We start from the raw sequence: 26,845 nt of genomic DNA, 5'->3' as shown, positions 1-26,845 counted from the left end.
ATGAGTGTATCAGTGTAAAACCTGGAGTAACTGTCCGGCATCTGGTGTGTGGGTTCTGTGTTGACCTGTGAGGAGACCATGCAGTGAAGTGTGGGATTGCAGCTCACATGGTAAGCAAAGTAAAGACACGACAGCGGGGATAAAGGGCCGAGATTATTAACTTGCCAGGCAAGGGAACATCCCCCAGCGAAGATATTTACTGAGAAGAGTGGCAAGAAAAAAAAAAAAAATCAAGAATGTTACAGTTCTAGTTCATAGTGGTCATGCTAAAAATTGAAAACGAGCACTTGCTGAGGCAGAATGTACGTGGTTGGATAAAACAAGTTTTGATTGGTCAGGAAGGAATGTAAAGACCCCAAGAAGGGTCTGGGGTCCCAGGGCCAAGGCTTATGACCTTTATCAGCTGGTGAGAACAGTTACAACACATAACAGTCAAATCCTCCTCGGCAGGCACCGGTGTGAGTGGACGTACTTCCTCCCACACACGTGGGGACGTCAGGGAGCCCTCATGGAGGTTTTGTGTGGCATGTGTCTGAATGTGTGGACAGTCACCACCTCTGCTAGCTTCAAGCTACGCTACTCCTGGTTCCTCACGACCTCGTTAGGACTGAGATCTCGCTTCTCAGGTATCTGAGATGAAATAGCCAATTAAATTCCTTTTAGAAGTCTTCAAAGATACAGTAATTAAAAAAAAATTCCCAAGCTGGGACTTCCCTGGTGGCGCAGTGGTTAAGAATCCGCCTGCCAATGCAGGGGACACGGGTTTGAGCCCTGGTCCGGGAAGATCCCACATGCCGCGGAGCAGCTAAGCCCGTGCACCACAACTACTGAGCCTGTGCACCTAGAGCCTGTGCTGCAGAACAAGAGAAGCCACTGCAATGAGAAGCCTGTGCACTGCAACGAAGAGTAGCTCCCGCACGCCACAACTAGAGAAGGCCCACGTGCAGCAATGAAGATCCAATGCAGCCAAAAATAAATAAATAAATGAATAAATTTATTAAAAAAAAAAGTTCCCAAGCAGTTGGGAAGGATTCTGATAGCATGACAGAGTCAAACCCACAGAGAGAGGGTGTGAAAGTCAAGGGCACCTTTTCCTTAGAGTCATTAGCACAATGTCTCTCACATGCAGGTGCAGTTACTATTTGAATGAGCACAGGTGAGGCCAAGAAGTACAGTTACTAAGGAAACCCATAGAATGGAAAAAATATTTTTTTAAGTCATATATCTCATAAGGAATTAATATTCAAAATATGTAAAGAACTCCTGCAACTCAACAACAGGAAACCAAACAACCCTATTAAAAACTGGGCAAAGGACTTGAATAGACATTTCTCCAAAGAAGACACACAAATGGACAACAAGCACATGAAAAGATGCTTAACACCAATAATCATTAGGGAAATGCAAATAAAAACCACCACGAGATAGTACTTCACACTCATTAGAATGGCTATTATTAAAAAAGAAACCAAAAACAACAAAAAACTAGAAAATAAATGTTGGCAAGGTTGTGGAGAAATTGGAACTCTTGTGCATTGCTGGTGGTGATGTAAAATGGTGCAGTTGCTGTGGAAAACAATATGGCAGTTCCTAAAATATTAACAATAGTATTACCATATGATCGAACAATTCCACTTCTGTGTATGTATCTAAAAGAATTGAAAGCATGTATTCAGACAGATATTTGTACACACGTGTTCATAGCGGCATTATTCACAAACTCAAAAGGTGGAAGCAACCCAAGTATCCACTGATCGATGAATGGATAAATAAAACATGGTATATACATACAATGGAATATTAACCTTAAAAAAGAAAGAAATCCTGCCAGTTGTGACAACACAGATGAACCTTGAGGGCATTATGCTAAGTGAAATAAGCCAGACAGAGAAAAGTAAATACTACATAATATCACTAATACGTGGAATCTTTTTTGCAAAAGTCCAGCTCATAGCAACAGAGAGTAGAATGGTGGTTGCCAAGGGCTGGAGGGCAGGTGGGGAAATGGAGAGATATTGGTTAAAGGGAACAAACTTTCAGTTATAAGATGATTAAGGTTTGATGATCTAATGTATAACATAGTGACTATAGTTGATAATACTGTATTGAAATTTGCTAAGAGAGTAGATTTTAAGTATTCTCACACACACACAAAAAGGCAAATGTGTGAGCTGATGCATGTGCTAGTTAACTTGATTTGGGGAATTCTTTCACAATGAACACATCTATCAAACTATCATGTTGTACACTTTAAATATATTATGACTTTATTTGTCAATTATACCTCAGTAAAGCTGAGAAAAGGAAATTCTGACACATGCTACAATATGGATTAACCTTGTCTTAGTGCATTTGGGCTGCTATAACGAAATACCATAGATTAGGTAGCTTATAAACAACAGATATTTATTTCTTACTGCTCTGGAGTTGGGATATCTGAGATCAAGGTGCCATCATGGTCAGGTGAGGGCCCTTTTCTGGATCACAGACTTATTGTATCCTCACGTTGCAGAAGGGGCTAGATAGCTCTGTGGTACCTCTTTTATAAGAGCACTAATCTCCTTCATGAGGGCCCCACCCTCATGACCTAATTACCTCCCCAAAGCCCCACTTACTAGTACCATCACCTTTGGGGGGTTAGGATTTCAACACACAAATTTTGGGGAGACACAAACATTCAGCACACTGCAGGCCTTGAGGACATTGTGCTAAGAAAATAAGTCAGTCACAAAAAGACCAATACTGTATGACTTCATTTATATGAAGTGCCTAGAGTAGTCAGATCCAGAGATAGAAAGCAGAATGGTGGTTGCCAGGGGTTATAAGGGGAGGGAGTTAGTGCTTAATGGGTACAGAGTTTCAGTTTGGGAAGGTGAAAAAGTTCTGGAGATGGATGGTGGTACTGATTGCACAACGATATGAATGTATCAATACTTAATGCCACTGAACTGTACACATAAAAATGGTTAAAATGGTAAATTTTATGTATGTATGTTTTACCACGATTTTTGAAAAGTTTCAGTTACTAGATGAGTTATATTTTTGAAGTATTCAATGTTGTCTGTTTATTTTGCTGAAAAGGTGCAAAGCCAGTAAGAGAAGGATAACTGAAGCATCAGGGCCTATTGTCTAGCAGGTGCCACAGCTGAGAGTATTAGGGAAGGAGTGCGTAGTGGCCTCTTCTAACTTCTTGACTGGGAAACCCAACCAGAAACCACACTGGCGGAGAGGGCTGCTGCAGGACAAGAGGCGAGGGTAGTTAACAACAGCTGACATTTGTTTCACTTGCCCAGGGCTTTTACATTCATGTTTTCTTATGAACCACACAATCACCCTGAGAGAAGGCACTGTAATTCCCCATTTTGAGCAGGGGGAAGCTGAGGCTCAGAGAAGATAAGTGACTATCCCAAGACCACACAGCTCTTTTGCTGGGCTCAAACCCAGGTACTCTTAAACCAAATCCTGTCCCTACGGCACTTAATGTTTCCTAGTGACATTGCTTTGGTTTGAAGCGAAGTAACTGCTCTTATAGCTGTGAATAGACTAAGATGCTGGGAGACAATTCAGGCAGTAAAGGCAAGCCTGAGTCATCTTTATCCACATTTTTTTTTTTTTTTTTTTTTGGCTGTGCTTCTCGGCTTACGGGATCTTAGTTCCCTGACCAGGGATTGAACCCAGGCCCCCTGCAGTGGAAGCACAGAGTCCTAACCACTGGACCACCAGAGAATTCCCCTGAGTTGTGTTTAAAAATCACTTCTGAGAGAACAGCGCGGCTATGATCATTACCATCGCTGATGTCAGGTCTCTGTGGAACATCTAATTCTTAACACTTTTTCACTATTTCTTTCTGATTATAAAAATTAAATGTGGCTTATTATGGGAATTGGGAAGTAGGGTAAAAGAAAAGAAAAAACAGACAAATCACTGGAGGTAATCAAGAGTAACGGTTTGGTATAAGGTTTTTCCAGTCATATGTTTGGAAACTAAAGTGAGATTATATGGTGCTTATTAATTTGTGATGTGTTTTTATCATTTATTATGCACATTTTCTAGGTCATTAAGCATCACCAGTACTTGCTTTGACCTGAGCTTTAAGGTGGCAGAAACAATTGTAAGTGCATCTACTTGCCATAGGTATATTTATTAAGAGTCTTTTGGCTTTAAGTAGCAGAAAATGACTCTGCCTAGCTTAAGCCGAAAGCGGGATTCTTGAAAGGATATTGGGGCAGCTCTTGGAAGCTGAGGATCAGTGAACAATCAAACCAATAGAAGAATACGGTCAGGGCTGCCGAGGCCTCAGCAGCAGGAGTGCAGGGACTCCCCATCTCTGGTTTTCTCAGTTCCAAATATCAAATTCCTAGGTAGGATGGTGATTGGGGCCTAATTCTGAGCCACTCATCTTTGGCCAGGGCAGAGTTGCATTGGGGCAATATGGTAGTTCTGTAACACTCATATATTGAGAAGGGCATTTGCTGGGAGGAGGAAGAAACAGCTTGTAAAAACAGCAGTAGTAAATGCAGTAAAAAATGGATTCCTACCTCAAAGGGAAAAGAACACAATAGATCGATTTCTTCGAACACCTTAAAAAAAAAAGATTGGGAATGTATAAATCATCCCCCAAATGCTTCACTAAAATCTAAGGGTTGCAAAATTGTTAGTCAAATGTTTGATGTTATTATAGTTAGTGCATTAATTTTTGAACATAATTCAGTTGAGCTGTATGTTTAAGTGGTGTTTGGATATTTCAAGAAACTTTGAAACTACATGTATAGGTATTGTATATGTTTATGCCTTTTTTATAGGATGTAGGGCATTGTTTTAGACATATTTATAGAGGTTTATAAAATGGTCATTAGTTTTGTTCTACAACAGGCTGTTTACAGCATCTATATTTGATTTGCCGAGAAATCCTTGGTCAGGCATGAAACTCCCAATTACAGTATTTTTTCCATGGCAAATGTGATCCACTTTATGAAATGGTATCTAAAAATATGTTGCAGCTGAAATCAGGGCCTGCTAATTTATCCATATGAATCTATAGAAACTTACAGATGTGCAGACATTATTGTATGAACACACACACACGTACACTCTCTCTCTCTAACAGGCAATATACACACAGTCACTGACCTAAGTGAGAAGAGTTAGCTATCTGTCCATGTCTAAGTATGGATTATAGTGGATGGCCTCAAGAGTTTGAGGAGAAGCTAATTAATTCAGAGCTTAAAATGCATGAATGTTAAAGTGTATGCATTTGGGGGTGACCCCAGTATTTTTAGCTTTAGTAATTTTTCCCCCCAGACCTTCTCTACCATGCAGAGTTCAGTTGAGAATACTTTCTGGTATCTCCCTTTTGTGGCCCTCTTCGGTTTCCTTTAGAAGTCAGTACTGAATGTTTGTAACACCCCAAGCATTTTCAACTAGACTCTGTGTAAATGTCTCCAGGACCAAGAAACGGGGTTTCTAATTTTGATTTTAATGGACATAGTGGTCAGCTCCTGCTATGAATAATTTAACAATGCAATAGAATAGGCCTTTTGAACCATTGCTCCTGGAAACACCAATGCTGTGGTTGTACAGGCGCTTCCTGAAAACAGTCCAGAGTGGGCCCCAGAGTGTGTCTGGCCTAGAAGGCCTTGGGTCCCTGTGGTCCTTTTTCAGTGGGGCAGTCAATCGCAAGGGCTTCATCATCCATCATCTTTGGGCCTTAAGGTTCTCCCTGGAAGCCTATTCCATGGGCCTGATAGGTTGCAGAGCTACAGTGATTGGGGCATAGTTGGATCAATAAATATTTATTGGTTAACCGAGAGGTTTCAGGGCTTTTCAGGCCTAGATCACATTTCTTTAGATGATTCTGGAGGTCTTGAAGGTCACTGCTAGTAGAGAAAAGCAGAAAAGACCTAGACATTCTACAAACATGGAATCTGGCATCCTGAACTAGACCAAATTCCAGAACGAGGAGCTCTTAGACAATTGACTCAGGTCCCGGGCTCCATGGTAGAGCGTCTGGCACATGGACCCCATTCGTATACATTGTTGAACAAAGGAATGAAAATAAATTCGCTGAAGATACTCAGTTTAATTCAGAGAGCCTTGGGGTCCAAGGAGTTGATTCAGATGAAGAGAAGGATTTCTTGATCCCAGGGAACTGGCTGTACTTCAACCTCTTTCTGGTTCAGGGATTCAAACATGGTTTTCAACTTTTAGGAAGCAGTCTACAGAGCAGTTTCTTATTAATTAATAGCTACAGTCAGCATCATAAAAGTTAACATTTATAAAAGATATTACTAGTAATCCTATTTTGCGCATGAGAATACTGAGACTTAGAGAAATTATGGAACTCCCCTAGTAAGTTAATAAGTGGTGGAACCAGTAATCAGGTCTGCCTGACTCTTGTGTACGATGCCTCAGTCAAAATGAGAGAATTCTAAGGAACAAAACTCAGGGCAATGCTGAAAGCCAGAATAAGGAAACATCCAAACCTCAGGTTAGAATTTGTCCTAGGTTCAAGATACCAGATCCCTTGTTTGTGAGTTCTCTCTGGAAGGGCCTTCATAAAGATGCTCAAAAGTATGTAGGTGAGGATACTTTTAGTATCCTTTTCTGATCTCTACTAAGGAAAAAAAATTGTGTCAGACAGTGGTTCTCAAATTTCAGCACACGAGAGAATCAATCACCTGGAGGGCTTGTTAAAACACAGAGGGTTGGGCCCCACTCCCAGAGTTCTGAATTCAAGAATTTGCATGTCTGACAAGGTTCCTGGTGTCGCTTATGCCACTGGTCTGGGGACCACACTTTGAGAACCACAGGTGTAAGGGAACCCTATCAGTGGTTTCAAAATGAGTTCCCTTAGTTGGACCACGGATCATATGGAAATCCCTTATTTTTGAAAAGGTGGATCCCTAGAAAATCCCAAAAAGCATCTGGAGGTTATTTTTGCTTTTAAGAAAGGAAAAGAGCAAAGCCTAGGGAATACCAGAGCAGCGAGTTTTAATTCTGATCTATGTATGTATGTATATATATACATATCTCCAGAAAAATCAATGTTACAGGTCCTTTTAGGAAGAGTGAACTAAATGGGAAGCACTCAAAATTCATTAAAAACTAATCTCAGCCTGAAAGACTTTTCTTTGATAAAAAGAGAGCTTTGTGGCCAAAGGAAATACAGGACAGTTGGCATGTCTCTCCACCTGCCAGGCAGATTTGTTCTGTTTCCCGTCAGGATTCTCCTTAGGAAAACTGTGAAATGCCTAATGGAATAAATGCAGCTCTGACCCCTTTTCTTAAACATGAGTTGGAGCTTGTGAGAGCTGCACCTACTCTAGGAAAATGTGCATTTTCACGTATGTTCGATTAATAAGAGGGTGGATCTTTTTTTTTTTTTGCAGTACGCGGGCCTCTCACTGCTGGGGCCCCTCCCGCCGCGGAGCACAGGCTCCGGACGCGCAGGCTCAGCGGCCATGGCTCACGGGCCCAGCCGCTCCGCGGCATGTGGGATCTTCCCGGACCGGGGCACGAACCCGTGTCCCCTGCATCAGCAGGCGGACTCGCAACCACTACGCCACCAGGGAAGTCCGAGGGTGGATCTTTTTGATCTGGATCATCTGAGCCACTTACGAGGATTTTCTCTGATTTTTTTTTCACTGTCAGCTGTGACAACGCAGATTCTTAAAAAGGAAAGGCATCCTCTAGTTAAGTGTTTATGACAAAGTAAAGTAGCATAATTCTGGCAGCAGCTCATGAGCAGGACTTAGGCTGGATCTAGAAACAGACTCTGAGATGGAGAGTCAAATGTAAAAGGTTTGCTGGGAAGAGTCTCAAAATCAACACTTGAGGGAGTGAGGGATACAGGACTAGACCTGGTGGGGCAGCGGGGGAGGCTTGAATAGTGATGCTGTCTCAACAAAGGCTTCAGCAGATCTCGTGGGTAAAGAGATCGGGCCTTCAAACCCCGTATTGACTTGTCATTGGTGCCTACTGCCTCCGGGGAGGGACATATCTGTGGGCTAGGTAACTGCCTTAAGGAGGGACAAGTTCTGGGGAAGGAACTCAGCTGTGAGCCATTAGCAGTGAACACTCCAGCAACAGGGGCAATGACTACCTTTGTTCTGAAAGGGGATCTGGGTTATGCAGGGGGACAAGGATCGTACTTTGTTTCAGTGCCATAGAGCTGTCTAAACATTTACATATTGAACATTCAGTATATCCAAGGCAGGTGCCATGGGGTATCTAAAGAAAATCAGATAAGCATTCTGCCTTTATAGAAATGTGAACTATCCATTGCTACTTGCATAATAGACATAATTGGACCTCTTCTACAACATATTATTTATAACATTCCAGTTATAACCATAGAGTACGCTGCTGGATACTAGGTATTGTAAAAAGCAGGTTAGACCCAGTTCTCAAAGCAGACAGACATTTTAAGGATAAAGCAATAATAATGGCTAACATTTACTGAAGCATTGTTCAAAGCACTGTTATTATTCCCACTTTATAAATTTAAGAATCTGAGACATAGAAAGCTTTAAAAACTTGCTCAGGGGCTCCCCTGGTGGCACAGTGGTTGAGAGTCCGCCTGCCAATGCAGGGGACATGGGTTCAAGCCCTGGTCCGGGAAGATCCCACATGCCGCGGAGCAGCTAGGCCCGTGAGCCATGGCCGCTGAGCCTGCGCGTCCGGAGCCTGTGCTCCGCAACGGGAGAGGCCACAACAGTGGGAGGCCCGCATACCGCAAAAAAAACAAAAACAAAAAACCCCAAAAAACTTGCTCAACATGATAGAGCTTATAGGAGACTGCTAGATTTTGAATTCTGGCTGTTTGATTGCAGAGGCCACTCAATGAGCCTTTCTTCATTCTATTATCATAGAAGACTTATAGATAAATTAAAGTGCTCCACTTTTTTCCCTTTTAACAATTATTTATAGTAATTTTACACTTTTATTTCTGTATTCCTGCAAGCACTTTGTACTGCATCATGTACATGATATCATGTCACTTAATGAAGCTTAGTTGATATAAAAAAAAAAAGAAGAAGAATGTCAGTTCCCCTCTCCCTTCACTGAATGCTGGTAGGAGAAACAAAGAATGGAAGATGATAATTAACAGTATGTAGAAGAAGTTCCATAAGCCTTATATTTATACAGTAGAAGACCCATCTCTCATAAAACCCAGCTTCCTGTACCAAGATACTTAGCAAGACCAAGTCCAAAAATACGTATAAATAATCTTTGTCTGTGACGATTAAAAGGTTGTGTTCTAATGTTTTTTCTTCCATGTACAAGCTAATGGCTGACTGTGACCCCAAGGCCTCTTACATTCCTTTCTGGTTTGCTCCAGAGGAAGGGTGAGCAAACCACCTGCTACCTGATTTTGATTCTGCCACCTTTTGAGCCAAGGATGGTTTCTGACTTTTTTAAATGTTTGGGGGGAAAATATCAAAGGAGAATATTTTGTGACATGTGGAAATTACATGGCATTCACATTTGTGTCCATAAGTGTTTCTGGCACACAGGCATGCCCATTCGTTTATGTATTGTCTGTGGCTGCTGTTCAGGCTACAACTGCAGAGTTGAGTTGTTGCGACAGTCTGTATGGCTCTCAAAGCCTGACATTTTCACTCTCTGGTCCTGTATAAAAAGGCATGCTGACTACTGCTGTGAAGAGATTCTCAACCTGACTTAGCTCTGTTGGAAGCACTTGAGGGAGCTTTTAAAACTCCCAGTAGTCCCACCCTCACCCATTAAATCAGAATGTCTGGAGATGAGACCCAGTCATCAGGATTTGTTAAAGCTCCCCTGTGTTTCCCCAATGTGCAGCCCAGGTTGAGAACCACTGCCTAGAGCATGAATACATTTCGAGGGGCAGATGGACTAGGCTTCCCAGCATACAGGTGGCCAAATGGGAGAGAATGCAGGTCACTTATCACCACCCATGTGTGCAGGGGGTCATGTGAGCAAAGATGTTCAGGACCTCCAGATGCCCTCTGGTGAAAGCCCTTCCCGTGAGGAGATAGCCAGGATAAAGGGGACAGGGCGGACAGGAGAGGATTATACCAGATATCTTTCCCAGCATATTGACCAAGTTGAATACAAATTTCTCGCCGAATGGAACATCATCAAATGTGCAGGTAGTGTAGCCTTCCCAACCGTAGCTGCTAGGAGCAGGGGACCTAATTCCTTAGCATCCACTAATACGACCATCTGCTTGAAGCTGTAGAGCCCAGAACCAGTCATACTGTGCAGTGAGTTCAAGTAGAAGTTCTAATCCGCTGTGTGGTCCTTGAACTGATCTGCTTCAGAATCACCTGGGAGGCTGTTAAACTGCAGACCTATAGAATCAAAATCTCAAGAACAGTCCCAGGAATCTGCATTTTGAACCAGCATCCCAGTTAATTCTTAAGAACTTTGAAGTTTGATCGCCATGTACCTAAATGGTTATCTCAGTGAATTCTTAGCAGATGTGCATGCCAAAGTTGTCCGACCAGTGGATTCAATTGACTAAGCCAGTTACTAATTCCTTCCAGAGGCACACACACACATTTTTAAAAAATGGACTTACCAGATAAAATCTATAGTATATACACCAAATGGTTCATAAAAGAAGGAGTTATGGGGCTTCCCTGGTGGCGCAGTGGTTGAGAGTCTGCCTGCCGATGCAGGGGACACGGGTTCGTGCCCCGGTCCGGGAAGATCCCACGTGCCGCGGAGCGGCTGGGCCCGTGAGCCATGGCCGCTGAGCCTGCGCGTCCGGAGCCTGTGCTCCGCAACGGGAGAGGCCACAACAGTGAGAGGCCCGCGTACCGCAAAAAAAAAAAAAAAAAAAAAAGGAGTTATTTTTGTTTTAAACAGTGGTGGAAGTCATACACTCGTTCTACCCATTACTGTCTTGCTCAACACTATAGATACCTCTGGTAAACTGTTTTAAGTATCTTAAATGGTACCAAATCTTCCTTTTTTGAAGATAGGCCTAATTTTTGGAAGTAGATGAACATCATTTGGAGAGAAATACGACGAATAAAGTGGGTGATTATGTTGGATCTGTTTTGGTTTTTTAAAAAATGAATTTTGGTGCTTAAGTGACCACACTGTATGATCAGTACACTCTTTAACCCCAAAAGACATGCCTTCATAATATTTTAGTGTATTTTGTCTAAAACAGAGGTGTTTTAGTTTATTCCAAAGTAAAGGAGAACAGTCTTTTGGATTTACCAATTCCAGTGTGTTTTGTGTGAAATCAACCCCATTCCTCTGTTGTCACTTCATATTTGAGGGTGTATAAGCCATCAGTATGGGGGTGTGTTTGCATTTTGAAATATGGATTCTATTACAGGAAATCATTGTGGGGATAGGAGAAAATCAGCACTTCATTTCTGTTTACTGGGGAGGTACTTGCAGGGGAGGTGCGATCCTGGGGACGGGATGGTCTTTCACTTCATTAAAGTGCAGTTGATGGGTCAACCTTTGCATCAGAGCCAAAGGGCAGAATCACAGAGTAGACAGAACAACCTGTGTTCTATGGTGGCTTGTGTTGGGTAGAATTGCAAATGTACTTTATAATCAGATTTTAAATAGAATCCAGGTTGAACGGAGTGGTGAGATAAGTCCATGTGAGAGTAAATGCTGTGGGCAGTCCTGAAAGGTTTGATTTGACCATCTGGGACCTGAAGTGCCTATTTCTAAAATGAAAGGATATATTTTACGGGCTGTGTCGACCCTCCCAGAGTGCATGGGCGATGCCCCTTGATAATAGCACAAAGGGAGTTTGAAGTTTTCCATTTTCCGCTGGTCTAGGGGCATTGACTGCACTCATTGTGTGCTTATCGCCATGGAGGCAGGCTCATGTTCTAAAGTGTCCTGTCTGGGGCTTGCACACATTCTTGGATGTCTTTAATTTCACCAGGCTGAACAAAATTGAACACATAGATCACTGAGGCTTGATGTTCTGAAGGCAAAGATTTCAAAAAAGCAGGTACTAGTTTCCCTAGAACAATTGGAACACCGTAATACCACACTGATGTGGAGTCTGAATTACTTACGAGTCCTCTCATTCATCAATAGGAAAGCAGTTTGAGACATTCAGGTGACAACTTGTCCCTGCGACATTGTTAACTGATTTCTTTAAGGGTTCATGTTGGAGACGAAAAGTAAGGGAAAATCCCTGTGCCTTTGTTCTGCCTACGTGTTTTTTGAGTTTTAGTTTGGAAAGGCTCTTGCTGGGATTAAAATGTATTCTTATTTCTGTTTTCTTGGACAAAACAGAACCACTCGTGTTTGTGTGTGTGTGTGTGTGTGTGTGTGTGTGTGTGTGTGTGTGTGTGTTGGGAGATGGGGATAGTTGCTTTTAACTGCTCTGCTGGGCCATTTGCCTGGTCTCATGTGACACAGTTTCTGGCTTTCCTATTTCCTGAAGAACTGTATTTTGACATTCATTGGAAACATTCTGTCCCACAGGCCCCCATCCTCCCTTAAATGCTCCCCTTTGTCTTGGATTAGGATATTGCCTTCCAAATTTTAAAAAACAAAGATTGGGCAATATTGCTCCCAGAGGAGCTTAACTGTTTAAGAGTTAAAGACACAGAAAAATTATAACTTCTTAAATACTGTAGTGGCCAGGGGTTCATGAAGAAAGGTGCCTTTGTTTGGGTGATTAGTTTGGACTCTGTTAAAACAGACAAAAATATCTTTTTTTGGTCTTATGGCATAGGCAGGGTTTTATATGCTTAAAAGCAAATCTTCAACTGCATTCTCATTCTCTTACATCAGCCCGCTTCTCCCCTTCCCTCTCATGTGGCAAAACAATAAACAAAGTGACCACTGTTGGTGCCGTGGGTCTCTCTCTCTCTCTCTCTCTCTTTCTGGTACAGCCAACCAGGATGGAAATCTTTAGCCGTTTAAACTCTGAAAAGTCTTGCTCCTCTAAGAGAGGACGATTGCTGAATGTTTGCTCGCTGGAGAATGTCCCATGGTCGTCAGCTTCCAAGACGCTCTGCAGAAATGCAGGCTGCTTGAGCAGCTGGGATGGTGGGGGGCACCCCCGTCCTGTGAGGAATCCCTGATTCAGGATCTCTGTTTTCTTTTTTCTCAGTATTTGTAAAGTCAGTGCTTTAGGTCGGAGGGTGTGTCTGGAACTCCAGGAAAGCACTGAAAGTACTATTTGTTCTTGAAAATGTTACAGTTAATCTCTTGGTCGGAGTCTGAGGGGAAGAAAAGATCTTTGTGAAGAAAGGCAACGAATCGCAAGCACGTATGTGTCTTCCCTGACTAGGGTTTCAGATTTGCTAACGCTGATAACAGCAAAGAAAGGAGAGTTTTGAGAGGTTATTTTAAAGCGGTGGTTCTTAACCTGGGATGTGTGGATTCCCAAGAGGCCCACAGATGGTTTTCCAGGGATGGTGCCGAGGGCCGGTGGGTAGGGGTGGGATGGGCCCTCTAAAATTGAATAGAAACATTTGTACAAATAGGCCTTTTATTGAAGAGAGACCTATGATTCTCCTTAGAGTCTCAAGTAAAAAAAAGTAATAACTACTTTATTTTTGGTAGCTCTTTTCCTCTGTTATGGCAAAAGACACATAAAATACAATGTACCGTCTTAATTACCACTTTAAAGTATTGCTCTGGCCAAAAAGTTCGTTCGGGTTTTTCTATAACATCTTACAAAAACCTGAACGAACTTTTTGGCCAGCCCACTGTATCGTTCAGGGTCATTAAATACGTTCACGTTGCTGTGCAACCATCACCACTGTCCAGCCCCATAATTCTTTTCATCTTGTGAAACTGAAACTCTGTACCTATTAAACAGTAACCCCCCATTCTCCCCCAGACCCTGGCAACCATCATTCTACTTTCTATGATCTTTGACCTACTCTAAGTACCTTATGTAAGTGGAGTCATGCAGTATCTGTCTTTTTGTGACTGGTTTATTTCACTTTGCATAATGTCCTCAAGATTCATTATGTTGTAGCACATTGCAGAATGTCCTTCCTGTTTAAGGCTGAATAATATTCCATTGTATGTATATACCACAGTTTGCTTATCCATTCACCCATTGAGGACACATGGGTTCCTTCCATGCTTTGGCTGTTGTGAATATTTTATTTATTTATTTATTTATTTTTCTTAGTTGTTTTGGCTGCATCAGATCTTAGTTGCAGCACACAGGATCTTTTGTTGAGGCATGCGGGACCTTTTCATTATGGCACGTGATCTCTTTGTTGTGGGGCTCGGGTTTCTCTCTAGTTGCGGTGCTTGGGCTTCTCTCCAGTTGTGGTGTGCGGGTTTTCTCTCCCTAGCTGTGGTGTGCGGGCTCCAGGGTGCGTGAGCTCAGTAGTTATGGCATGTGGGGTCCAGAGCGTGTGGGCTCTGTAGTTTGCTGCACGTGGGCTCTCTCATTGAGGCATGTGAGCTCGATAGTTGCGGTGCTCGGGCTTAGTTGCCCCACGGCATGTGGGATCTTGACCAGGGATCGAACCTGTGTCTCCTGCATTGGAAGGCATATTCTTTACCACTGGACCACCAGGGAAGTCCCTAGCTATTGTGAATAATGCTGCTGTGAACGTGGGTGTACAGTATAACTACTTTTTAAAAGCAAGTTCATAAGCACAAGTTTCCCCTTGTTTCTTTTGAGTTGTATATTAAGAGACTTTCTGAATCTGTGAAGCTTCTGGTGCCTCAACTTACTTTAAAGTTCTGAGTGAGTGTGCCTTGCACACATGTGTGTTCTTCCCCTGAGGGCATGTGGCCGGGCTCTGGAAGTTCTTCTCGTCCCTAAGGAGATAACAGCCGCTGTATAGAAAGCAAAGGGCTGGGGCATCCTCATGGGCCTTCTCCAGAGCTGACCCCTACCACTTTGCCTTCTTCCCTTGGCAGGTTACTCCAGCCACAATGCAGAAGGATTGGCCAAAAAGGAGCCTCTTTCTGTGCTGGGGAGTGAGCAAGGGAGTGACCAATGTGTTTCTCCTCCCTAGTTCCCAAAGTCTGGGACTCCCTCCTTTTCATGCACTTGGCATTATGGTCCCTCCCTGGGTGAGTGTGGATTTTGAAGTCAGACTTGGATTTGCATTCTGTCTCTCCCACTATCCGCTGCGTTATTTGGAGGCAGTTATTAAAGTTCTTTGAACTTTAGTTTCTTCATTTGTAAAATGGGGATAAAATACCTACCGTGAAATGACATTATTAAGACTGAGAAGACGTACATAAGGTGATGAGTGCTGAGCCCGACCATATACACAGGAGCAGCTTCTTCATTAAAACCCAGGCTCTCTGCTACAAATCTAAAGGTAGGGATTTCTAATGTGAAAGCATTGCTAAATCTGGTCAAGGGTTTTTTTGTTTGTGAAACTTTGTGGAGTGGAAACCAGCAAGTCTACCAAGCAAACTGAAAAGATAAATCTGGACTTAGTGGCTATAAAGATGGAGGCGTTAAAGGCTAAGCGGGGATGGGAGCAGAGGGAGAAATAAAGATCTGTTATTACCTATAACGTGAGCATTGTCCCATCTCTGCAATTGTTGGCAAAAGAGAGGCAGGTTGTGTCACTCCATCGGGACATCCTTGACGTGCCCTCACATCTCCACAGGACATGAGCAAAACTCCTGCTGAGGAACTAACTTTGCATTCTTTTGAATATTTTAAAAGATTTTTTATGCAATCAACTGTACAATGAAGGAAAACATAACACTGTTTACATCTAAACATCAATAGAATCAAAAACAGGAAACAGCAAATCACACACAGAAGACACCTAAACCAAGTCACTGTTTATATGCTCTTTCTATGTCACTATTTATACAGAATTAATTTTATATAGCTGCTACCAGTGTGTATATGCCATTCCAAGTTCTACTTTTCCCCACTAATTTGTATAGATTCCCCCCATATTTCTGTAGTTCTCATACTTAACATTTCAAGTGGCAATATTTATATTGATTTGTTTTATATCTATATCACAAGCTTTGGGGTTGGTTTTTTACTCTAAAATAAATGTTTCTTTTACATAACTACTCAATGCTATTTCAATACAAATTCCTCCTCCCTTGTCAAAAGCTCTGATAAATATTATGACATTTGTCATCTTTTATGAACTTTATCTCTAGAAAGATTGTATTAATACTAATCAAGGCCACCAGCAATGGATAAGTATACCTGAAGTGGAATTATTCCCATTTCCCCCAATACTGGCTTTGTAATTTTCTGTTCTGTGAATGTAATAAGAGTGGAGCAAGTATCTTATAGTTGCTTTAATTTTTAATTCCAGAAGTATAATGAATGTCAACATTTTCTTGTTTCTTAAAACTGAACTATTTCTAACTCCGTTTGTATGAATTACCTAATCCAGGAATTGGCAAATGACAGCCCTTGGGCTAAATATGGCCAGTTGCCTGCTTTTAGAAATAAAGTTACTGGAACACAGCTGTGCTCATCTGTTTACATGTTGTCTACTGCTGTGGTTGAGCTACAGTGGCAGAGTTCAGTAGTTGCAACAGAGCAAAGTCTAAAATATTTACTATCTGGCTCTTTTTAGAAAAAGTTTTCAGACTCTAATCCCATCTCTTAGCTCTTACTCACTCTTGCTCTACCACAATTTATGCTCCTGCAATATCAATGTCAAAGTACTGTAGTTCCTCACATGTTGTGATAATTTATGTTTTAGTGTCTTTACATATGCTCTTCCCTCTGTCTGGAATTTCCCAACTCCACTCTGCCAGGAAGGTTCAGCCTTCCAAACCCTCCTTGAGGGGTGCTCATCCTATAAAGCATTCCCTTTAATTCAAATTCATAACTTTACTTTTTGTTAGAAGATATTGACAGCTGGAACGAGAATCAAGAAAACAATGCCTGGAAAAGCAATTTATAAAACTATAGATGCTATATAAAAGTAACAACTTCTAATAATAACTATTATTATACTTGGCAGCATCAGTGCCCGCCTTTGTTTCTACTTTTATTTCAAACCATTTACAGGGAGCTTTTTAGACCAAAGCACCCCTGTTGGCTCTCATGGAGTAAAGGATCTAAGAACACCTTTCCCATAATCTTTCTTTGTTAAATACCAACAACATATTTGGGTGCCTGGACTAGTTATTTTGGCAACACCAGAGACCAATTCAGATTAATTAGATGTGTCAGCAATTATTGACTAATCATTAAGATGACTCAAAACATCAATCAACCAACCAAACCAAAAAGACCAACTCTCTGAGTTGTCCTGCTTGACTCCACAGAACAAGTTTGGAATCCTAGAGGAGGAATAAACATAAAATTCTGAGAAGATATGCTAAGGCAAAAAGCCTTTCTATCCATTGGTTGCGGGTAATTATGTTGAGAACATAGCTCTGCACCACTATGTATATAGATCTACCTATCTATCTATATTTATTTATATATCTTTATATCTATCTATCTATAACATATATATATTTTTAATGGGTCTGCATTCCTCTCTCTGCATCCCCTTCCTTTGGGAATCAAAAACATCTCATAGAAAATATTTTCATGAAATCTAATATATATAAAAACTGTATAGTGTGTGTGTGTGTGTGTGTGTGTGTGTGTGTATGTGTGTGAATACAGTGTACTAATTTAAACGATGATGTCCAGTGGATCCGGAAGGAGTTTAGAGATTTCCATTTGCTTTGTGAAAAGTTTGATATGTGTGTTGAAAGCCATGAAGCGAAGGTTCAGATTACGCCACGTGAAAGCTTGGGTGGTTCTGAATGCTGAGTCCCAGAGATAAAAGCTCTTAGTTATAACTGCATTTCTGGAGAGGAGGGCGCCAGTTCATTCACCACTTCCATTAAGGAACAACTACTTCTTTTAGCGGTGCTCTTCTCTCAGGAAGTGCAATATATAGTAAGGGCAGAAAAATAAGCAAAGGAGGAAATCTGTTATTGATTTTCTTTTCTTCTGTGAAATTACATGAAAGCTCAATGGCTTGGAAAAGTAACTTAGTCAATAAGGCTCCATTTGAGACCACCTTGAAGTTCAATTCTCTCTCAATCCTTTTAAACTTCCTCTAGTGTTGGATTCTTTTGTATTTAATTATCTTTGGTGCTGAGATACTATGAAGCTTTTTTATTCATCACACCAGAGAGGATTTTGCTAAAGGTAAAACTGTGAAGTATTCCCAGACAGTAAAGTTCCATCAGTCCTTTTTGGTTAGAAATCAATAGCACTGAAAACCAATCCTTAAAAGCCAAGGAAAAAAGACGAAGAAGGTGAATAGTAGGACTCCTTACTGTAAAGCAATTTTTCAATATTAAGGTGTTGCTGGATTTTCTTGGGTTTGAGCTGCAGAGAGACTAAGCTCAGTGTTTTCTCCAGTGGGAGTGGGGAAGGTCATTTATGTCAGGCTCACCATTATGTGAGTGTACATTTTGGTCATAATACTTGCTAATGTTTATTGAACATTTACTGTGTGCTTGATAGTATGCTGAGTCTTTATATGGTTTCTGTTCTGTAGGGAAGCAATAAGTCGCCTGTGTGAAGCTGTCCCCGGGGCAAATGGAGCCATTAAAAAGCGAAAGGTAAATATTGGTGTTTTTTTTTTTTTTTAGTTTCCCTAACTATGCGAAAGATAGTATCAAAATAGTTGTTAGTTCATTCCACCACATGACCCAAGGTCTAGAATGGCCTTGATTATTTGACATGCTATCTGAGATGCACTCAAAGTTGTTCTTGTCCCTCAAATTTTTCTGACTTGCCAGACACTGTCTGAAATGGTGATGCCTGAGGGTCAGAGTAGAGAAAGCACCTGGGTCTTTTCAAGTCAGAATATCTGGTTGCAGAGCTAGGTATTTACTTACCTTTGAGCATGGTATCTCATCTCTCCAAAACTCCATTCTTGTTCCTGTAAAGTTAAGCTGTTGAACCAGATGACCAATTTTGGTACCTTCCAATTTCAATATTTTATAATGTATGTATTCTGCATTTTAACATTTTAGACTTTTAGGACTCCATGGCCTATTTTCAGATGGAAACAAGAGTGCTGGTAGAGGTAAGGGTAATAAATGGGTAGAAGGAGCTTTTCATGTTGAAAGAAATCATGAGATTTGATGTTAGACTTGCACTTAAATCCTGTCTCTGCCACCTACTAACTGTGTGATCTTGATCAAGTCATTTCACCTTTCGAATCCTTGGTTTCCTCATTTGTAAAGTAGGAGAAAATAGCCCTTAGTTTATAGAATTATGTAAGAATTAAATGAAGTGATGTGTTAAGTGTCTTGCTTACATTAGGCTTTCAACGCTAATGCTAGTTAGTATTATCCCTAGAATACTTAGTTGCTTTGAAAAGTCCAAAGGGGAGGTGCAATGGCGCTTAAGATAACTATATAAATTATAGAAGTATAGACTGTTTAAGGGGGGAGGAATTTTTAGAGATCTCCCAGTTGAACCCTCTCACTTTGCCAGCTGCTAAACCGTGGCTCAGAGAAGAGACTTGCCTTGAGTCACTAGGAAGATCAAGGTCAGCACCAGCTGTAGACGCCAGGTCTTCAGAGTCCCGGCTTTACTGCTCTATTTCCATACCATCCTGTCTAATTTTTTATCATTACTCATTATTTTGCATAGGACTGAACCCACTGTCACCCAGGGTGACTCAGATGAGCCACATGATCTGGGAAACTCTGAAGAATGGCTCTTGAATTCTACTAGAACTCCCATTACTAGTTTCTCTGACAGAACCGATGGTCTGTCTGTAGCCTCTAGCCTCCTCCTGCCTCTCATAACCTCTGTGAATAGGAGGTTCCGACTGGAAGATCCCAACAAACAGGCTTATTCACTTAAGACTTTCTCATTTCAGGAGTAGTGGGATCCACACTCCAAAACAAAATAAAACAAAAGCAAACCAGGCTGTCACCTTTCCAGAAAGTACACATGTAAAGAAGTAAAAAAAAAAAAAAAAAAAAAAAGAAATTTTTGAGCTAATTCCCTTTGGTAGCTAGCTTTTTTATTGAGTACGTAATACATGCCAGGGACTCTTCCACGCACTTTATATTTTTTATATTCTTTTTCCTCCGCAATTTGAAAAATTGTGATAAAATACACATAACATAAAATCTACCATTGGAACCATTTCTAAGGGTATAGTTCAGGGATATTAAGTACATTCATACTGTTGTTCAATCGTCGCCCCCATCTATCCCCATAACTCTTTTTTTTTTTTAAGAAATAAAGTCATTTACTTGAAGAACAGAATATACTTAGAATTGTTTGCTTCTATAAAGCCCATTTCCCCCAAGCCTTAACTTTGAAATTTCATATTAAGCAATGAAGTTATTTTACACAATCTAGTTAAACAATTTATTAGGAATAGTCCCGTAACTCTTTTTTTTTATCTTGTAAAACAGAAAGTTTATACTCATTAAAAAACAACTTCCCATTCCCCCCCCCCGTCTCCAGCCCCTGACAACCACCATTCTACTTTCTGTCTCTATGATTTTGACTACTCTAAGTATCTCATATAAGTGGAATCATACAGTATTTGTCTTATTATGACTGGCTTATTTCACAGTACTTCACATAATGTCCTCAAGGTTCATCCATGCTGTAGCACATGTCAAAATTTCCTTCCTTTTTCTAAGACTGAATAAATATTTCATTGTATGTATATATCACATTTTGCTTTCCATTTATCTGTTGATGGACACTTGGGTCACTTCCATGTTTTAACTATTGTAAATAATGCTGCTATGAACATGGATGTACAAATCTCTCTTCAAGTCCTTGCTTTCCGTTCTTTTGGGTATATAACAAAAAGTAGAAATTGCTGGATCATATGGTAATTCTAGTTTTAATTTTTTGAGGAGCTGCTGTACTGTTTTCCATAGCTGTGGTACCATTGTACATTCCTACAAATAGTGTACAAGGGTTTCAGTTTCTCCACATCCTTGCTAACACTTGTTATTTTCCCTTCCTTCCTTCCTTCCTCCCTCCCTCCCTCCCTTCCTTCCTTCTGACTAGTTATAGGTCTACACAGATTTCCTATTTCTTCATGATTTAGTCTTGGTAGCTTTTATGTTTCTAGGAATTTGTCCATTTCATCTAGGTAATCCAGTGTGTTGACATACAACTGTTCATAGTATTCTCATAATCCTTTTACTTCTGTTGAATTGGTAGTAATGACCCCACTCTCATTTCTCATCTTACTAATTTGAGTCTTCTCTCTTTTTTTCTTAGTTTATCTAGCTAAAGGTTTGTCAATTTTGTTGATCTTTTTGAAGAACCAACTTTTGGTTTCATTTTTAACATTTAAAAAACATAAATATTCATTCTGTAACAAAGTCCATAACTTACAGAGTGTTGTTATGTTATTTTTAAAGCCTCCAGCTAAGTTCCTATCAACAGTTCTTGGCAAAAGTAATCTTCAGTTTTCGGGAATGAATATAAAACTGACCATCTCAACATGCAGCCTCACATTGATGAATCTTGACAACCAACAGGTAAGATCATGAATGTCACTTATAGCTTAACATATCATCTATTTTTCTAGAACAGTCTGGGCATAATGAAGAGAACAAAGTTTCAGACAGTGTGCCTAAAACTTAATAAGACATGAGGGAAAAAAATCTGCCAAGGATTTATGTGTAGCAATAATCAGGACAACAGTATTACTAACCCATCACTGGGTCATTTAACTGCCTACATACTTGCCCCTACCTATCGGCTTTGTAATAAAAACTAAGGTGCAAAGAACATATTAAGTACCATTTGGAATATACTTGAGTCAGTCATTTATTACTCTCCGCTACCCCTCTCCAAAGCGAAAGAAATTCCATCATCAGAACTAACAGACTGCATGTTGGACTGGGGATGCACATGAAGGACAGAGGGGAAGGGTGATGTTAGGGTCAATGTTCTAGCTAACCGAAATTTAAGCAGAAAACATTTTCTTCCAACCCTTAAGATTGAAAAGCCTTCTCAAATGTTAATGTGTAAACAACTTTTTCATCTTTGATGATTTATGATTCTATGGTGTGCCTGAGTTCTCACTGTAAACACTATTTCTCAAAGAACAGCATTGTTGAAGCAAATATAAAAGATATACAGGCATTGCGCTAAATATGTACTTTAAACTAGGACACTCTTTTTTGACTTATTTTTTAAACTAAATTCCTTATATCAGGTTATTTATGTATGTTAGAGTCTAATTTTTCTTTGTCTAATATGTAGTGATTTGAGGTTCTTAGTATTTAAGTTTTTACTGTGTGGAGTGCTATTGATCAGGGACCCACGCAAGGTTTAACGTGTACTTGTCAGTGATAAAACAGTAAGAGGCTTTGAGGTCACATGTAGGTTGAAAGCCTGGCTTTGCCACTAACAAGCAAGTTACCCTACCACTCAATTTTCATCATCAGTGAAATGAGGATTATAGTCTTAAACATAGAGTTTCTGAGAAGATGGTCTTAGCAACAGTATGTGTCTTATTGGGTTATTTAGAGGATTAAGTAAGATCATGTAAATCACTGGATGTAAATCACTCAGCACAGTGCCCGTTGCATGGTGCATTTTTCCTTGAGGCCTTTTCATGTACTCAGTACTTAGCAGGGAAAGCATATTGTCATATGTAAAATTATAAAATTGTCAGTAACATATAAGTACAGTTATAAACATTTTGATTTCCAGTTTTTACCAAAAAATTCACTTGCAGTTTTTTTTTTTAATTTTTCTTGGAGTATAGTTGATTTACAATGTTGTGTTACTTTCTGCTGTATAGCAAAGTGAATCAGTTATGCATATACATATAGCCACTCTTTTTTAGATGCTATTCCCATATAGGTCATATACAGAATATTGAGAAGAGTGCTATATAATTTATTTATTTATTTATTCATTCATTTATTTTTGGCTGCGTTGGGTCTTCGTTGCTGCACGCAGGCTTTCTCTAGTTGCGGCGAGCGGGACTGCTCTTCCTTGCGGTGTGTGGGCTTCTCATTGTGGTGGCTTCTCTTGTTGCGGAGCACAGGCTCTAGCAACATGGGCTCATAGTTCTGGCTCACGGGCTTAGTTGCTCCACGGCATGTGGGATCTTCCCTGACCAGGGCTCGAACCCGTGTCCCCTGCATTGGCAGGTGGATTCTTAACCACTGTGCCACCAGGGAAGCCCCCCTGTTTTGTATAGTAGGTCCTTATTAGTTATCTGTTTTATATATAGTAGTGTGTATATGTCAATCCCAATCTCCCAGTTTATCCCTCCCCAACCCGGCTTCCCCCCACCCCTGGTAACCATGTTTGTTTTCTACATCTGTGACTCTGTTTCACTTGTGGTTTTGAGGTTTGCTTTATTTTCTAAATTCAAAAGCAGAATAAAATACATTGCTTACACAGTAGTATAAAGCACCATAGAGGAAAATGTTTAATATGAAACAATTTTAAATAGATTCCTGTCTGGTTGAATCAAGATTGGTTATCCAAGAGAGGTGATACCATTGATATCTGACAGCAGAACATATGGGGCTGTACTTGGAAGATGCAGCCAATCTGGGTGGAAGGTGAAACATTAATTGTCCTTCGGATGCTTTGCCCTCAAGACATTTGTGGATGTAAAATTTATTTTTAGTTTTCACCTATGTGGATGGTACCAGGGATGCTCAACTCTTTTAGTTATAGGATTTCATTGAGTATAGGAACCCTTGAATTATCTGAGTTTTGTAGGGGAGGAAGAGTAGGCAAAGCGAGAGCCATCACGGTGACAGCTGTGTAGAATTGAATGAGCATTTTTAAAAATGGCTCTTTCCATGGGTGACTGAAGTGAATTGGGAATTTAGGAAGAAGAGGGTTGTGGTGTATATGGTGGAGGGCACGTTATTCTCAAAATCTCTTTCCCCTCTGCTACCCTTTTCCAGGCCACTGCAGTTAGAGCTGGTATTGCCACACGTCCATAGTCTTTCAGGTGAATAAAAGGAGGGACAGTGGGCATGGGTGGCTTCCACGACCAATAGTTACAGCAAAGAGCTGCTTTGGGGAGTGGCTCACATCTTTTCTGCACTGGTGGCATTGAATGGGCTGTGCTCAGACCACCGCTGGAGTGGGGACCAAAGTTAGGATCTCATTGATATTAGACCCAGGGGCTGATTTTTAAAAATAACTTTGAACTATTCTGCAGACCTGGGGAGAATGGCCACGGGGATGGGGTTTGGGGTGTAAAAAAGATGTGCCGCTCTAGATGCTTAAACTCAAGAAGCTTTATACGTTCCTTCAAAAGGACAGCTAAAATGTCCATGGGATAAAGGCAGCAGAGAAGTGACCGTGTGGACATAGCATGAGAAAATGCTTTATCAATTAAATTTTCCTTAAAGAAAACTAGCCTCTGAAGTTCTAAGATAAATACAAATATCCTCCCCCCACCCTTAACTTCAAAGATATACTTTGGACTGAAAACATAAATAGCTTCAAGTTTATAGATACATTCATAGATGACAGAGCATTTATGGGTCAGATGGTTCACATTTATCTTGTCACTGAGAACATCAAGAATGTAACCATTCACTCCCAGAAAATGTCTCACAGAACCTCAGGGGCAGAAAATAAGATATTAAACACGCAAACATGCAATGCTTGCAATTTTTAAAACTTACCATATTTGGGGATGGGAAAATATATTTTGCAAAAGCAAGTTATAGGGGTTTTTATATAGTCCTTGTTTTAAAAATTCAAGCAACAGGGCGCAGTGGTTGAGAGTCCGCCTGCCGATGCAGGGGACACGGGTTCGTGACCCCATCCAGGAAGATCCGGCCCGTGAGCCATGGCCGCTGAACCTGTGCGTCCGGAGCCTGTGCTCCACAATGGGAGAGGCCACAACAGTGAGAGGCCCGCGTACCACAAAAAAAAAAAAAAAAAAAAAAATTCAAGCAACAGACTTCCTTGACATACTTTAATAAGGCGTTAAGCAAAAATGTCAGTCTGAGTAGCTCCTACTCCCACTATTTCTCTACTCGTTTCTACACTCCTGTCATCGACTCTAACAGCTACTGAAATTGAGACGGGTACTAAAGAGATAAGGTAAAACGGGCAGAAAATGGAGACATCCTTTAGTCTCCGAGAGGCAATTCAAACACCTACAGAGGCCAGGCAGGTAATGCAAACTGTCCAGGTTCATGAACACACAGTGGTACGAGCACAGTGATAAATGACGAGTGCTACTTGGTCTCCACGTTGGGGAGACAACACTGGGGAACATTGCAAACAGAATACTTTCCCTGTGTAAAGGCCAATCAGATGCTTCCAATGGGACTATAGGTCAAGGGCTGCCAGGTCTTCCACTTTGGGGGAAAAAAAAAAAGAAGATGGAAATCTGGGAGTTTTGCTGCTCTCTCTGGATTATGAGATGTTGGTCTTTAATTAAGAAATTAAAATTATAAGCATGAGCCAAACAAAATAGAGGCGTTCTTGAGATGAGCCAATGTGGGACATCTGATCTAAGCAAACATTTAAAGTAACTATGGATAGACCTAGAAAGCTCTGCACAAATCACACTACACACTCATAAGTTTAAGTTAACTCTCCCCATTCCACATCCCCATCCTCTCCCCCCATCAGAGAATCAGGATTACAAGGTCCCCAGAACTCCTTTCTTTAGTTTATCTGTTTATATAGATGTGTGTATATCTTCAGTTAATCCTCACCATGTATAAGGTTCATCCAATTATCCTTATTTTCAGTTCAGGATCCTGAGGCAGAGAGATTAATCTACTCAGTTACAGAGCTATAAGCAGTGGAGCCCAGATTTGAATCAGGTAGGCTGGTTCCAGTCTGTGATTTAACTGTAACATTTTAAAATGTTACCATTTCCTACCTTTAGTAAATATTAACAAGTATTAATTTCAGTGGTCTCTCAGGTTATTGCCTAGTTTGTTTTTTTTTGCGGTACGCGGGCCTCTCACTGTTGTGGCCTCTCCCATTGCGGAGCACAGGCTCCGGACGCGCAGGCTCAGCGGCCATGGCTCACGGGCCCAGCCGCTCCGCGGCATGTGGGATCTTCCCGGACCGGGGCACAAACCCGTGTCCCCTGCATCGGCAGGTGGACTCTCAACCACTGCACCACCAGGGAAGCCCCCTGCCTACTTTTAAGACCAACAAACCAACCATCAGAGGAGTGAGAGAGTCCAGGTCTTTCTCCCCAAAATGAGCCTTCAAACCCAACAGGGAGTGGTTTTCTTTCCCCCTCCTCTTGCTCCCTACTTGCTCCCTAAGAGAAAGAGAATTACACTTCCTGGTTTATAGATCTGTTTTTTTCTGAACCTATTTCCCATCATCTTTATCTGGAGGTAAGTGCAACTAGTCAGTTCATGTATACTGGCACCCTTTTAATTCTTTGTCCAGAGTCCTGTTAATTCACATCACACAAGCAGTTATGTATCCAGACTCATAACTGCATCTACAAGCTGTTTGAAAATGCAATGAAAGAAGTGAGCCGTGTGAGAGAAAGCAGGATTAAGATGTTTTAAGTGCCAACACTTAATCTTCTATCTAGTGTTTGCCCATCTATCACTCCTCTCCCCGCCAAGCTCATGTCTGAATTATAATCATCCTTACTTGTCAGTCCTATTTTTTTTTTTTTTTTTGCGGTACGCGGGCCTCTCACTGTTGTGGCCTTTCCCATTGCGGAGTACAGGCTCCAGACGTGCAGGCTCAGCGGCCATGGCTCACGGGCCCAGCCGCTCCACAGCATGTGGGATCTTCCCGGACCGGGGCACGAACCCGTGTCCCCTGCATCGGCAGGCGGACTCTCAACCACTGCACCACCAGGGAAGCCTGTCAGTCCTATATTTTACAGAAAAGAACCCCCCCTCGCTAAAAGACAGGATGACTGTTAACATAAATAAGGCTCCAAGTTGTCCTGCTGTATTGGAT

At 41.1% G+C, this 26,845-nt stretch overlaps 1 protein-coding gene across 2 annotated transcripts in view; it reads left to right on the top strand.

Annotated features, from left to right (window-relative positions):
- Positions 1-26,845, top strand: part of SHC4 (SHC adaptor protein 4) — a 134,257-nt gene that overhangs the window by 48,964 nt on the left and 58,448 nt on the right. For both annotated transcript variants that reach the window (XM_079914805.1, XM_079914804.1), the window contains 2 exons: positions 18,459-18,522; positions 21,316-21,435. In XM_079914805.1, coding sequence (XP_079770931.1) covers positions 18,459-18,522; positions 21,316-21,435 — 184 coding nt within the window. The remainder of the gene's footprint in view (positions 1-18,458; positions 18,523-21,315; positions 21,436-26,845) is intronic.

This window comes from Stenella coeruleoalba (assembly GCF_951394435.1).
Source record: "Stenella coeruleoalba genome assembly, chromosome: 2".
Lineage (NCBI taxonomy): Eukaryota > Metazoa > Chordata > Mammalia > Artiodactyla > Delphinidae > Stenella > Stenella coeruleoalba.
This window is presented reverse-complemented; position numbering and strand designations above follow the sequence as displayed.